This window comes from Gossypium hirsutum, chromosome D03 (genome assembly GCF_007990345.1).
Source record: "Gossypium hirsutum isolate 1008001.06 chromosome D03, Gossypium_hirsutum_v2.1, whole genome shotgun sequence".
Classification (NCBI taxonomy): domain Eukaryota; kingdom Viridiplantae; phylum Streptophyta; class Magnoliopsida; order Malvales; family Malvaceae; genus Gossypium; species Gossypium hirsutum.
The window spans coordinates 32,081,946-32,098,392 of NC_053439.1; the positions used below are offsets into that span (position 1 = coordinate 32,081,946).

The following is a 16,447-nucleotide window of genomic DNA, read 5'->3' on the forward strand; positions in this document are numbered from 1 at the left end:
ATGGGATGCCAGAAAGGATTATCTCCGACAATGCGTTGAACTTGAACAACAGCACGATAGCAGAAATCTGTAATCAATTCAAGATCAAACACCACAACTCATCGCCATATCGCCCAAAAATGAATAGCGCGGTAGAAGCGGCCAATAAAAACATCAAGAAGATCGTAGGAAAGATGACTGAGACTTATAAGGATTGGCATGAAAAGTTACCATTTTCCCTTCTTGCCTATCGAACGTCTATCAAAACCTCTACCAGGGTAACACATTTCTCATGGTGTATGGATGGAGGCAGTTTTGCCCATTGAAGTAAAGATTCCTTCCCTTCGATTTTTATCAGAACTGAAACTAGATGAAGCGGAATGGATTCAATCCCGATATGGTCAACTAAATTTGATCGAAGAAAAGAGGCTACGAGCTATACGTCATGGTCAAATGTACCAAAGGAGAATGATGCGAGCTTACAACAAAAAGGTTCGTCCCAGGGAATTCCACGAAGGAGACTTGGTACTGAAGAAAATCCTCCCATACAAAAAAACTTTAGAGAAAAGTGGATGCCAAATTGGGAAGGACCTTATGTGGTAAAGAAAGCACTTTCTGAAGGAGCGTTGATTTTGACCGAGATGGAGGGCGAGAACATGCCTAATCCCGTGAATTCAGATTCATTCAAGAAGTACTTCACCTAAAAAAAAGGTGAGGAGAGGCCAAGGTGAAAACTCGTAAAGGGCACCTTGAGACCAAAGGGGTTTTGAATTGAAAACCCAGGAATGAGCAGTTCAAGTTTTGATCAAAGGTGGGGCATGCGGTAGTTTTGTTCTCTCTGAATTAATAACAAGGAGAGATGCTACATCTTGGGCATTAACAAAGTCTTCTAGGACTTCTAAACACATATCAAATCCATAAGGGTCCTTAAGAAGCTTGGGGCAGAGAAGCTCATGCTACGATATCTGGGGCACCTATTTCCATTTTATTCATTTTTTGTATTTTTGATAAAATATGCCATCTTGATTAATTTATTCTCATTTTTTATTCTAGCAAAATTTTCTATCTTGATTGATTTGTTCATTTCGAGCTTTGCTCTCAACAAAATTTCATCTTGTCCATTTTGATAATCTTTTTCAAACGTTTTTCATTGAAATAATGACTACGAGACTAATAATATTCAAGCAAAAGAATTTTTGCATATTACTCTGGAAGCTTTTAAATAGTATGAGGACCTAAAACAGGGCTATTGTTTAGAACTAACTAACTTAAGGGTTAGAAGCATTGGAGAAAGAATAGTCTAAATTGTGACTATTTCTTTGGGTTTTTCTGTCAAAGATACCAACTAAACAAGAAGGCATTAATGATAAAACGTTGATGAACAACGAGGAATGACAACTCAAACATTAAAAATGGATCATTCTCATGACATTCTGTATTCATACAAATATCATTCGTACACATCTAGTTAGGAAATTTGATTCATTCTGATCATAATTTTCTAAACACTAGGCATAAACAGGTCCATGAAATAGATTTTAAAGGTCGTGTTCCCCAGAGAACAGATCAATGAAGTCACCCATACCTCTGAAGTTGCAGTGGGATGGATTGAAGTCATCATAACCAGTCCTATCTCCATGAGCAGCAGTGGAGTAGGTTGAAAATTGTAGATCTTATCTCCCTAAGTAATAGTAAAGCAGATCGAAGGCACCAGCCCTATCTCCCTGATCAGCAGCGGAGTAGGTCAAAGATTGCAGATCTTATCTCCCTAAGCAGTAGTGGAGCAGATCGAAGGCACCAGCCATATCTCTCTTGAATAGCAGCAAAATAGGTCGAAGATTGTAGATCTTATCTCCCTAAGCAGTAGTGGAGCAGATCGAAGGCACTAGCCCTATCTCCCTGAGCAACAGCGGAGTAGGTCGAAGATTGTAGATCTTATCTCTCTAAGTAGTAGTGGAGTAGATCAAAGGCACCAGCCCTATCTCCCTGAGCAACAGCAGAGTAGGTCGAAGATTGTAGATCTTATCTCCCTAAGCAGTAGTGGAGCAGATCGAAAGCACCAATACCTCTAAAGATGTAGTAGGTCGAAACGAAGCCACCGGAAAGGAGAAGCACCAAAAGAACTCAGGACTCAGTGAGACCGGGCAAAATTGGCCCTTTCTTAAAGTCTTTGCTCCATTTTCGTTACAGGGTAATGAGCAAAGAGGGGCAGCTGTAGGACCCAATTTATGCCCGGGCCCAAAATGGCCCAAATTTTTAAAACCCTAAACGGCCTATTGGGGCCCAAAAACTAAGCAAGCAAAAGGGAACCCTAGGGTTCCCTCCCCTTTCGCGCCGTTACCCCCTTTTCGGGCCACCCGAGATGCCTCGTTCCGAAGTCTGCCTCCCCTTGGCCTTTACACCGAAATGACAAGGTCACCTCCGTTGACCTTGCCTAACCTTGAAAAACAAAGAAAAAATAGAGGACTGAAACACAGAGAAAAAAAGAATCTTTGTAATCGGCTATAAAGCTTGAAGAAAAATGTAAACTTTGGACAACAACAGAGAAATACAGCAGAGAACAAAAAATCAATTAGAAAAAAATCGAAGGTTGATATCTATTTAATTTCCTTGCTTTATTTTTATTTTCATTTTTATTTTCCTTACAAACGTAAATAAAAGAAAAAGAAAGGGACTCACCTGTGTTTGGCTTCTAACGTCGCCGGGACAACCGAGGTAGCCACCTCCGAGGATAGGTGGTTGGAAACTGAAAGGCTTCTTGGGTTTTTGGGGTCTTTTGGTTAATATTTTGAGGATTTTAAAAGCAGATTTGGGCTTAGGAGGTTAAAAGGGGCCAGATCTGAAATTTTCCCCTTTTTCGCCGTCGCCGGTGGCTGGCGGCCGACGCGGTGGCCCTTCGCCAGATTTTGGGCCTGTGCCCGGAGAAGAAAGGGAGGGTAGAGAGTTTTTTGGTTTTTTTGTTTTAAAGTAGGGAGAAATGAAAATTTTTGAATATTTTTTGGCTTTTATAGATCGATTAAACGACGTCGTTTCACCTAGAGGGTTTTAGCGCCAAAACGGCGCCGTTTGGCATGACCCGTGCGCGACCCGACCCACACGCAGGGATCCGCATGTTTTTATGCGGAGGGGTAAATTACACTTTTAGCCCTTTCGCTTTTTAACGTCTTCTCGATTAGATCTTCTTTTATTTTTAAATCTGCCCCTTTAGTATATTCCCGATTTCAATTTAGTCTTATTTGAACGACGTCGTTTTAGTGGAAAAGGGGAAAATTTCCCTTCCAGTCCCTCTTTGTTATTCGCTTGTTCAATAAAGTCCTTCTATTTTCATTTATTTACGGATTTAAACCCTGAATTTTGTTTCAAATTTTAATTTAGTCCCTTTTCCGTGATTCCTTTTTTATTATTTAAAATTGATAAATTTGATGTTATTGTTGTTATTATTAAGTATTATTGTTATTATATGCTCATTTATACTATAATTCTTTTTAATCTTTGTTATACATATATACTTGCATACGTACGTTCTTATAACATATACATATATTTTATAATCCTTATATATATACATATTTTTTATGCTTTATAATGTTAAAATATGTATACGCATACCTATATTTTAAATATATACATATATTCTATAATTTATATATATGTACACATTTTTATATTTTATAAAAAAAACTATCTACATATATACATATATTTTTATAACTATGCATATATATACATATGTTTTTATTTTCATAACTTAAAATTTTATACATACGTATATTTTCATATATTTTTATATAGTTTTATTTATTTTATTTATTGTCATCATAATTTTATTTTGTGTTGGTTTATTTATTTACATAAACTATTGTTTAAAAAAGGGGGTTTTAGTTCTACTTATTCATTTATTTGTTATTCTATATGTGATTGATTTATCTTTTTCTTTATTTATTATTTTTTTGTGATTGCTCGTGTTATCTACATTCACGATGTCATATTCATTATTATCATTTATTAATACGGCTTTTATTCGTACATCTAAGGTAACATTACATCGATTTTTACTCGAATTCATAAAAATAGAAAACTTTGACAATAAAGGCAATACTCGTATTTAGGATCTTCGAGAGGATTGAGCCCTAACGTATTGGGTTCCAACTTCTTTCGTTGAATCTAGGTAGTCAAGAATGCTCTTTAATTTAAACATGAATAAAAAGCTCATTATCAGGAATTCAATACGTTGTGTCCTAACGCATTGGATATGACACGTTGTTTTCTCGAGATGAGGATTTTCCTAAAAAATAATAATAACGGTAGTATTCAATGTTTAGAATTTTGAGAAATTGTTCCCTAACATATTGGGCTACGATTTCTTCATCTGACTCAAACAATTGAATATCCTTTTCAATTTGATTGCACGAGTTTTGGACAAGCTCATTTTTTGAAGAAGTGAAGTATCACACCCTAACTCATTGGGTGTGACATTTTCTCTCTCCAAAATGAGAGGGTCTTAACACGTAATTTGATTTATATAAGTTTTTAAAAAAAATAAAGGATCGTATTTTAAATCACTTCAAAGTTTTCAATTTTCGATATTAAGACATTAACTAATCAACTAGGTACCAATTTTTGGGGCGTTACGAGGGTGCTAACCCTTCCTCGTACGTAACCGACTCACGAACCTATTTTTCTGAATTTCGCAGACCAAAAGCATTGTTTTAATAAATCTAAACCGTTTATTAAAAACAACCATTTTACGAGGTGACCCGATCACACCTCATCAAAAAAGGATTTGTGGTGACTCCCGTTTTTGTTTTCATTTTCAAAAGCCAAGTCGACCCCATTTTACAAAAAATGGTGTCAACAGTATATATGAATGGATTTTGGTATTATATATATTATATATATGCATCGTTTAGTACATATATAATTATGGGAATGATTTTATATAATATATAAATTTATGAAACTTTCAATGTATGCTTAAAATTTGAAGTGACAAAGGTCATTAAATAAATATGTATATATATAATATATATTCGTATATGATTTTGTAATATTTATGAACAGATATATGAATAAATAATATTATGTGGACTCTTATAACATGCAAATTTCATCGAGAATACATATCTATGCATGCACGAATCCGTAAGTGAATTATGAGATTTATGATATTACAAGCCAATTATATTTGTGTATGGTGTTATATTTTGAACCATGTTAACTTGGTGAATTATATTATTATGGCGAACCATGTTAATTTGGTAATCTGTATTAATATGGCGAATTGCATTAATTTGCCAAGCTGTGTATTGTGAGATTTTGAGTTGCATTGCATATAAGCTAAGGTATTGCATGCCTTATGCTAAATAAAATATGCGAACAATGATTTATGTGAGCTATGTCATGAATTATATGTGAACTGTGATTATGAGTGCAATATATGTTGCATGAAAGTGATATTATTTGCGAACCATGCTCTATTGAGAATTGAGAATTGTAAACTGTGTTATAATATGCGAGCCCTATTATACTAGATATTGTGAATGTGTTAAAGAGATATTTTGGCATTGTGACTTTATGGAACCATTGGATATAGTTGGCATGCCATAAGATTGTGAGTACTCACCCTTTTTTTCTCTAATGAGCATTATGGCCTTATGGAACCATTGGATATAGTTGGCATGCCATAAGATTGTGAGTACTCACCCTTTTTTCTGTGATGAGCATTATGGCCTAGAGATGTGTTGAAGAGATAAGGGAATGTCGATTATAACTCCATTCACCGTAAATAGCGTGGTTGATTTGGAGAGTGTGAGCATTCGTGCTACACTTATATTGGAGAAGCGTAGGGCTCTTTGAGTCCAAAAGTGAGGTGTATTTTGGAGATCCGTTTATCCAATGTGTGGTGATAGAGTCCACTTGTAGGTGGTGATTGAGTCCACTAAAAGTTTCATAATCACAAAAATGTTAATTTATGAATGTTTGAGATATATGAGTTACGATGTGGTATGAATGAATTATTATACTGAATGAACTGTTAAATTGTATGAACTGTTATTATGTATAAACTGTTATTTCATATGAACAGATGTTATATGCGAATTGATAATTTATGTGATCTTCTTATTTACGGGAATTACTTATTATATGTGTACTGCTAAGTTTATAAGAACTGTTGTGTCGTACGAGTTACCATTTTGTGTAGACTGTAATAATATGTGAATTGTCATAGTATGTCACCCTTTAACCTACTGAGGTGTTTATTTTTAGTATGTTTGAGCACTCACTGAGCTTTCATAAGCTCACCCTTTCTTTTATAACATTGCAGTGATATAGCGTTCGATGAGGTGTGGAAGTGAGCTATCTAAGTGATCCAATTCGAGGCTATACTTGGGTATATCGTTGTGTTCCCAAAACAAATGAGGAAGGAAGTGTGAGACCAAATTAGGGGATTTAATATTAGACTTATAATTTTCGAGGTGTAATTGGACACTATGGACTATTTAATTGTTTGGTTTATCATTGTGTTAGATATATCATTGAATGATGGATTATGATTAATTAATAATTGGCTTGAATAACTGTTTAACGAACTTGTAAGTGCAAGTTGAAGAGTCACTGGTCATTGAGGTAAGCCTTAGATGTTTTATGTGTGATTTGGATACAAACATGTGCTTGGTATGCATGAGTTGTGACACAGAATTTGGTCAACTCATGTAAACTGTTAAATGTCTACTAACCAATTAATTAATAATGTTATGTGGGTTATGCAAGATGCTTTAATAAATTTTCTAAAATAAGACTTATACGTTTAATCCTACAATAATATTGTTAAACTTTGTGAAAAGGAGTTTTTCCCAACACGTTACTATATATTATGTTTTAAATCTAATAATACGTTTTTTAAACTAAATAGTTTTACAAGTCCCTACAAATATAACCTTTTTAAAAATACCCTACTGCATGCATGTATGTTTAGCTAAAATTTTTGAGGTAATTGTCTGTTAAATATTAAATTGTGAATTAGTATTTTTGTTGATTGTTGATCAGAGTAGTACAATAGAAGCCCAATATTAGTTTTTTATTAAATATTCCATGATTAATTGTATGGTGTGATTGGTCGGTTGGTGTGTTTTGTGGTGACTTAAATGGAGAGTCACTTCGGTGGCTAATGTGATGTTTGAAATTCGGGTCGGATCGTCCCGACTAGGTTTGGGGCATCACGTAACAGACTAGTTCACCACATTTGGTAGATATATTTCTCTGATCTATAGATCGGTCAGTGAATACTATCGTGATCAAACTCAACCTCTTAGTGGACAACAATGGTTTAGAAACTCATACATGACAGTTATGGGCATAATTGTTCCGTGTATAAACCACTTATGTGGACTACCATTTCATGACTGATAATATTACTGTTTACTTTTTATGTAACGTGCACTACTACATGCGCGCTTTTTCTCACCTACTCCTTCATTGTGCTAGCTTATAATCATTGTTCCGAAGAACCAACTTTTTTCCTGTATCTTCATAACTGCTCCTCAGAGCATTTAACATCATCACCTTCATATCCTCCTAACTTCCTTCATTCTTTGAACACATATGTGTTCCCTCGCAAGACCGGGTTTGTACCAGTCACGGTTTGTAACAAAGTGTCATACTGGAGGCAAACCATTTTATCATGTGTCTTCTTTTATCATTATACACATCATCCCTCCATTGCCTCCATACACCAATCTGGATACGAAGCTTGTGCACCAAGGAAGGAGTACTCATATTATGTATATACCAGGTTTTCTAGGTTAGTTTAATCATATATAAAATTACATGTACTAACTCTGCATATGTTTCATTAGACATGAACACTAGAAACAAAAGGCAAAGCCACTTACCTAGTTGTACAATGATAAGGATTAAATGAAATAATGGAGATACCAAACACAAGGTACAAAAGAACTCACTAGAATACTTTACTCAGAGTTTTGTCTACTCTACTAGTTCATTCCCTTTAATATTGGGACCTTCTCCTGAGCTCTAACAGCCAACACCTCCATTTGCAAAGAAAAACTCTCTAGGTTTCTTCAATGTTAACAAGGTCTAATAGAGAAGATAATTAGAAATCTTCTTTCCATTATCACGCTACCCTATTTATAGATAACTCATGTCCAAATCCCAATCAAGATTATTTCTAATATAGAAGATGAATTAAAAATCTTCTATGTTAACACCTTTGTTCTTACATGCTTCCACTAATTAATTGCATCCTACGAGGATCTCCAAGTGTCCTAATTATTGACACGTTGCCTCCACTAGGGTGCTAGGTGACTTAAACATGTCCTACAAGCTATTACATTTACTTTCACAATGACTCAAAAACACGGGTGGTGAACTTATTAGTAGGAACGTCCGTCTAATAAGGTCATCACCTAACCATGATCTCGCCATCACTCGGAATGGTACTCTTCATTATTGGCGAAGTTCTACGAAGTACTCCTCCATGAAGTTACCAACCTCATCCGGTCTAAGTCTTGCAACTTAGGTGATCTTCTATGGCGTAGTCTTCCGAACCGATCCAGTTCGCCAAACTAGGTTGTGACAGTCGGTGTGTCAGGTGGCACTGGTAGGCACTGTAAAGAACAAGTCATTTTCGTACATAAGTTTTGACTTGGGTAATTTTTGTAAATAATTAATTATTTTGGGTCAATTAGGTAAAAAGTCATTTTTTTTGTTAATAGTGACACTTAAATTATTAGTTTTGTCTCATTTTACCCCCCACAACACAATACAAACCTATAGTAACATGACATGTGGCTTGTTTTTATTGAACATCATACAGTTTTATGTAAAATTAGACAAAATTGATAGTTTAGATATCACTTTTGATAAAAAAAAAAATTTAAGCACCTAAGTGAGAAAACTGGTATAGATTAGGGCCAACTTTGTAGTTAAGTCTTTTGCAAAATATGAGATAAATTTATATAAACAAAAGTACAATATGATAGAATTATCATGAAACATTGTTCAATGTGTGGACCAATTCATTTAAATGAAAATATTAATATTAAATAAATAAGTAATAAAATAGTTTCCTCTAATGTTTAATTACTAAGATTATTTAAATAATTAAAAGTGAAATTATTATAGATCATGAACATGAACACATAATTTTTTCTTTAAATTGAATCATGATAGTAAACTAAACACAACATTAAATAATTAATGCATGATATAAACATAACATAAGATAAATAATTATAAAGCAACACAAAATATAAAATAAACACAATATAAATAAAATGATTATGTGAAAAAATGACTTAATACACTTTTTGGGGCTTGAACTTGACAATGGTTCTCACATGGAGGGCTAAACTTTTCTCTTTTATCTAAGTTTATTCTTGAACTTGCAATTGTTCTCACATTAAGGGTTAAATTATTATTTTTATCTAAGTTAGTTCCTGAACTTGACAATTGTTTCCATAAGGGCTTGAACCTTTTTTTTTGTCCAAGTTATTCTTTGAACTAGACAATTGTTTCCACTTTGAGACTCAAAATTTTTTTTATCCAAATTAATCCTTGATATTTCTTTAAAAGCCCTAAAGTTTGGGCTCCAATGTGGGAACTATTACCAAGTTTATAGACCAACTTAGATAATAATAATAATAAAAAGTGTAGCCCCCACTATGAGAGCCATTGTCAAGTTCAGATATCAAATAATAATTTAACCCAAAAATAAACTATTAATACATAATATATATAGCAATAAATTTAAAATATTATGTAAAAAAAAATGTATGAACTATTAACACAAATGCCAGCTTCTTGAAGTGAATACCACATGCCCCCATTTTGCCTAAAACCAAGTAATAAATATAAACCCCTACCCTGGTACTTGCATCATAATATACTGCCATTAAAATTTCATCTTCTTTCAACATGAAACTCTTGGCTTGGGTTAAGAGTGGCCAATTGCCATTTGTTAAAATGACTTTGTAAGCTAATTGAGTTTGGCTCTTTATGAATAAATAGAAGTTGAGGATTAAATTCATTTTTTAAAAATTATAAATTAAGATGATTATATAAATTAACTGAATTTAGTTAAACATTTTATAAATATGAGAGTTGAGATGATGAGAAACTAATATTTTTAGAAAATATTTTACTTTTAACTTAAGGATGGAAATGTATCAATTTTTGAATATTGTGACCCCAATTCATTAATCTCATCTCTTTGACAGATATATTACTGATTAACTATCAATTCAAATAAATGAGCACATCATCTCATTAAAATTTCTCGACTTGTTCTTTAATACATTGTAGGCCAATCAGGTTAATGTCACTTAGATGATTTCAAAGAATCAAATTGATCATCTAAATCACAAGTTGTTTATATATTTTTGGAAATGATGTGTTTTAAATTAATACTTAGGTTTTAATCCAAAGGTTTATATATATTTATTAGTGATAAAAATAGTATATTTCTATCTTGTTTTAAGCTTTAAAATTTTGTTCTATTTTGGTTTTATTGATTAGGAACTTTAGATTATTTATAATGTACACTTATTATATATTAAGTTTTTAATTGAGTTTAGTGTTACGATTCAATCGAACATCAATTCAATTAGACAATGACTAAAATATTATTACTTTAAAAAATAATTTATACTATTTCGAGAGTGATTTTATCTTTTATATTTTTATATAAAAATAAAGAATACGTAATGAAATTTTAACATTTCTACTTACCATTTTAACCGAAAGCTTATTTATCTTTTCATAATTTTTTAGAAATGTATTGTTACATAATCTAATGGTATACATAATATTAAACAGTAACTTCAAAGAGAAGCTGATTGCTTAAATCCTTAGTGTCTAAGCTTTGTGTGATAGTGCAAAAATGAAATGGATTTGGGTGAGTATATGGTTTATTGGGTTTTTACTTTTCCTTAATGCTAATTGCAAAGCCATAAAGACTCAATTATTGTCCTAAAAGAAGTAGGCTATGTCATGTTGAAAAGTGCTTTCAAGGGTTAGAAAGTGTTATATATGTTCTTTGTTGGTTCATTATCACTTTAAACTTTCCTACACCATTCATTAAAACCACAAATAGAACTTTTATTTAAATTTAAAAATTGAATCAAATTAATTTAATCATAAGATCTGTACGATTCAAATAAATAATTTACAATAGCTTGCGCTTTAAATAATTTAATTCGAAAAATCAAACTTAAAAATTTAAAATAATATGAACTCAAAGTAATTCAAATACAAAATAAGGCATGGATTTGACAACACAAAAGTCACTTTCTACTCGTGGCTGCTTCCATTTAATATTCCCTCACAACGAGTCTTTACAAGCAAAAATCAGTCTTTTTCCCTTTTAATTTTCTTATCTATTTTTAATACAAACTCAGCAAATGAGTTTGGAGATTGAGTGCAACTTGTCCAATCCTCCAATTTAGGCTATCATAAATAAAAATTAAATGATTAGCTGGATGACCTATAAATAACTATATAGTGGTAAAATTAATTACTGAAATTGAATATTTTAGATATAATATTAAATTTAAATTTTTTTCTTATCATTACAATAAAAACTAACTCACCCACTTAAGCTTTACACTTGATACATTAATTTCAACACGATTTTAACAGGATTCTTCAAGTCGCTTGCATCTGGATATAAATAATCAAACTCTCCATATCTCTTCAACTAAAACTCATAAAGAAACAAACAAAAGAAAAACCTCAATATCCAAAATCCAAAGCCAATCTCAAAAAACCCAACAAATAGGAAAAAACTAACAAATCTCAATATTCTCAACCCTTTTTCCTTGTGGAAGAGTAGAAAAAAAAAACACCATGCAAGAAGACCTTCAAGCCAAGTCATTGGAACCTATTGAAGATTGTCCAAGAAGTGATATGATGTTTGGGTGGATAGAACCCAAACAAGATAAAAACAGCAGCAAGTGTCTTGTTTACATTCTTGCTATTATGGTCATCCAAGGATCCATCCTCTTGGTTTTAGCCAACATTTTTTTACGTGCCCGAACGCCTGATTTCGAGATCGGCTCCGTCAAAGTTAGAAACCTCAAGTATGGTAATTCATCGGCTCCATCTTTTAACTTCACACTCGTGACCCAAGTCACCGTTGAGAACACCAATTTCGGAGAGTTCAGGTTTGACAAAAGTACGGGGACTGTATGGTGTGGGTCTGAAGTTGTGGGGCTAATGAAAATACCTAAAGGGATAGCTCAAGCTAGGGCAACTGAGAAGATGAAGGTTTCTATAAATGTGAGCTCACTCTGGTTATCTGATGCAAAGAACTTAAGGAAAAATATGAGTTATGGATTGTTAGAGTTTAAAAGCTATGTTAAATTGAGTGGAAGAGTGAATATATTGAACATTGTGAGGAGAAGAAGGAACCCTGAGATGAATTGTTTTATGAAACTTAATTTAAGAGGGAAGACTATACAGGGTTTAAAATGTGACTGATATGAATCAATGAAGACTGTTAATTTCTGGCTTCTGCAGACATGTCTTTGTTTTATTAAATTAAATATATATAACCCTATACGATCATTATTTTTGTTAATAGTTAGTAATATAAAATAATTCTTTCATTTCTGATTTTGATTGTGGAAACCACCTTTTTTTTTATAAAAAAAAGTTTAGTAGTCGACTTTAAAAAATGAAAATTGGGAGGCGCCACCGATCTTTTATTAAATTGTGATCGGTTCACCATTAAAAATAAATTTTAGGTCTGCGAGATTTGAGAAAACAGATTCGGGAGTCGGTTACGCACGAGGAAGGGTTAGCACCCTCGTGACGCCCAAAATTGGTACCGAATTGATTGTTTATTGTCTTAATGTCGAAATTTTGAAAAGATTTTAAAATACGATCCTTTTATCTTGAATAAAATGAATTGGATGATAAGGCTCACTTATTTTAAAGAAATAAATTGTCACACTCAGTAAGTTAGAATGCAACATGTCAAATCCTCAAAATTAAGCTTATCTTTTGACTTTTAAAACCTATGCATTTTGAGAAGGATATCTAATTATTTGGGTCACATAATAAAATCAAAACCCAGTAAGTTAGGGCTCGATTTCACAAAATTCCTAAATATCGAATATTGCCTTTACTTCCATTTATTAGAAAAATCCTCGTCTCGAGAAAACAACATGTCATATCCAATGTGTTAGGACACAACGTGTCGAATTCTCGAGAATGAGCTTTTTATTTATGTTAATCAAAGAGGATATTCGGTTTCTTAAATCCCGAGGAAGATTGGAATCTAGTAAATTAATACGCAATCTTTTCGAGGATCCCAAATTCCAAATGTTGCATTATTTTGAAAAACTTTTTGAATAAAAATGATATCGATACTTGAATGATATTAAACGTAATCTTTAATGCGTATAAAATGCGATGGGATAATAATGTACAATGCGAAGCGATAATTCGTAGGTTGAAATATACATTATTGAACACAAATAATCAATCAATATAAATAATTAATACAATGCACATAAGAGCAAATATCTCACATCATATATCATGCTTACATTCAAAGGCTAATGAATTAAAGGTCAACCAAAGCACCAAACAAATTAACACATATGAAATTGTACAAATTTTTAAAATAACTTAAGAAATATTGAAGATGGGAAATTATAATTAATGAATTATTTGTATAGAAACCTAAAATGAATTATATATATATAGTTTGAAATAACCCAAGTATATAGTAAAATAGGGTTTAAAAATAGGTATATAAAATAATTTAAATAAGTGATAAAAAAACAAAAAAAAAATGTACGTGAAAACGAATTAAAAAAAACTAACATAAATCAATTTAAAGAAAGTGGTATAGAATAAATTTAAAATTTATGTATAAAGCAACTAAAAATAAAATCATATAAAAATAGCTTAAAATAAATCATTTGCAAAGTAGGTTAAAATAACATATAATGCATTAAATATGATATATAAAAGAGGAATTTTAAAAATAAATCGATTTAAGGATAATCAAATTTTGAAATAACATATAAAAATAATAATTTAAACTAAATAATATATATTAAAAGACAATTTAAACTAAATAATGTATATATATATTAAAATAGGTGCTATATACAAAAAGCTTAAAATATGTAAATAAAGTAATAAAAAAGAAAATGAAATAGTTTAAAATATAAAATATATTAAAATAATTTAAATAAAGGTTAAAAATCGAATTGAAACTACAACAAAACATGGCATATAAACAATAAATAACAAAAAGAGCCCAAGGACCATGCTGCAACACGTGTATTACATGGGGGGCCCAATTGGGAAATATCCCGCTTCCCCAAAATGCGGCGTTGCAAGCTGGATTGAAATGAAATAAAAGCAAGATGCGGGGCTAAATCAGAAAGAGGGGAGATAACTGATTCGAAAACTTTAGAAAAAGGGGAGGACTGGTTGCGCAAATAGACCAATCAATCAAAACGCGCAGATCCTTCCCCGGATCGGGTCACACGCGCGGGTTATATGGCCAATACGGCGCCGTTTTAAGGCCACTGGAACAGGCCCCAAACGGTTCCATTTCATAGCACACATAAAATTAAAAACAAGGCATTAAGCCATTTTGACAGATTTGCTAAACCTAAACAACCCTCCTCTGTGCGCCGCACTGCGTTCTGAGAGCATTCGAACGGTCTCCGATCCCAGCCCCTTCTCCAATGACGACGGAGAGTGCCAGGATCACGCTACCAGGTAACTCCTCCCTCTAAACTTCCTTTCTCTTTTATTTATTTCTTTAATATATAATCAGTAGATACAAAACGAAAAAAAAAGAAAAGGAAAAAAAACAATCTGCGGATGAAAAGAGAAAACCCAGAAATTACCTTTCAAACAATTTTTTGCCTTGTTAAAATGTTTTTTTTGTATTGATATTTTGTAAAAAAAAAAAGGGAGATCCCTTTACAGTGTTGGAATCGGTCTTATATAACTGAATCGAAATAAAAATAAAATAATAAAAAAAACTCCCAAAATCTCTTCTGCTATTTCTGTTATTTCTTTTTTCCTTGCTATTTTTGTTTTCTTTTGGTGCTGCGTTGTTCTCTTTTTCGTTTGTTGTAGGCGTACGGAGCAGTGGACGTGTGCGTACAGAGGCTCGCGCGCGCATACGATGGCTCGTCACGTGCGGAGGGAGAGCGAAGGGACGTCACTGCTGCGGCGCTGGGAACCCTTGCTGCTAGGGTTTCCATTTGTTGTTTTGTGTTTTGGGCTGATTTGGGTCATTTGGTATTTAGGCCAATGGGCCGAATTGGGCTGGTAATTTGGGCCATTGTAAATGGGTTTGGTTTGTATTTTGGGTCTGATGAGTTTTTGTAATTTTAGACATTAATTTACGGGACTTTTATATTTTTATTTGGTTTTTTTATTTGTGTTTATCATTTGGGCCGGGCAAATTTGTGCCATTACAGCTGCCCCTCTTTGCTCATTTTCGTGTACTAGGAATGGAGCAAAGACTTCAATAAGGCCAAATTTGCCTGACCATATGGGATCTTGGTGCTCTTCTTCTTCGAGTAGCCTCATTCCATCCTACTACATCTTCAGAGGTGTAGGAATTGGTGTCTTGATCCATTCCACCGCAACGTCGGGGAGATAGGATTCGTAGCTTGTAGCTTCTAAAAAGAACAAAATGTGCTATCTCTAGTCGGCAAGACTTGATGTGATCTGATCTACTGCAACTTCAGAGAGATAAGATCTATTACTTTAATTCGCTCCACTACAACTTCAAGGAGATAGGATTGGTTTCTTCTGTCTGACTACAATGTCGGGGAAACAAGATTCGTCATCTCCGATCTGCTCCGCTACTGCTTAGGGAGATAAGATCTGTAATTTCTAACCTATTCCAACTGCTGACCAAGGAGATAGAATTACTGGCTTCAATGTACTCCACTGTAATCTCAGGGAGATAAGATTTCTTCGGTTTATTCCACTGTAATCTCAAGGAGATAAGACCTGATACGATCTACTCTACTGTAATTTCAGAGAGATAAGATCCTTTATTTTAATCTGCTCCACTATAATATCAGGGAAATAGGATTACTGGCTTCAATCTGCTCTGCTGTAATCTCAGGAAGATAAGATTTCTGGCTTCAATCTGCTCTACTTTAACCTCACAGAGATAAGATTCTTCGGTCTATTCCACTGTACTCTCAGGGAGATAAGACCTGATGCGATCTACTCTATTGTAATTTCAGAGAGATAAGATCTATTACTTTAATCCGCTCCACTACAACTTCAGGGAGATAGGATCTGTAGTTTCCCAACCTATTCCACTACTGACCAGGGATATAGGACTTGTGGCTTAAATCTGCTTCCTTACACTTGAAGATAAGATTTGCCGTCTTTGATCTGCTCCGCTACTGCTTAGGGAGACAAGATCTGTAATTTCCAACCTATTCCACTG

The 16,447-nt window shown here is 33.2% G+C and overlaps 1 protein-coding gene across 1 annotated transcript; it reads left to right on the forward strand.

The window, feature by feature from the left end:
- Nucleotides 1-11,844: 11,844 nt before the first annotated feature.
- LOC107949498 (late embryogenesis abundant protein At1g64065) lies at nucleotides 11,845-12,477 on the forward strand. The gene has a single exon (XM_016884158.2). The coding sequence runs from the start codon at nucleotides 11,845-11,847 to the stop codon at nucleotides 12,475-12,477; it is 633 nt and encodes a 210-aa protein (XP_016739647.1).
- Nucleotides 12,478-16,447: the final 3,970 nt, after the last annotated feature.

Coding starts and splice junctions, on each gene's coding strand:
- LOC107949498 (XM_016884158.2), top strand. CDS start 11,845: ATGCAAGAAGACCTTCAAGCCAAGTCATTGGAACCTATTGAAGATTGT.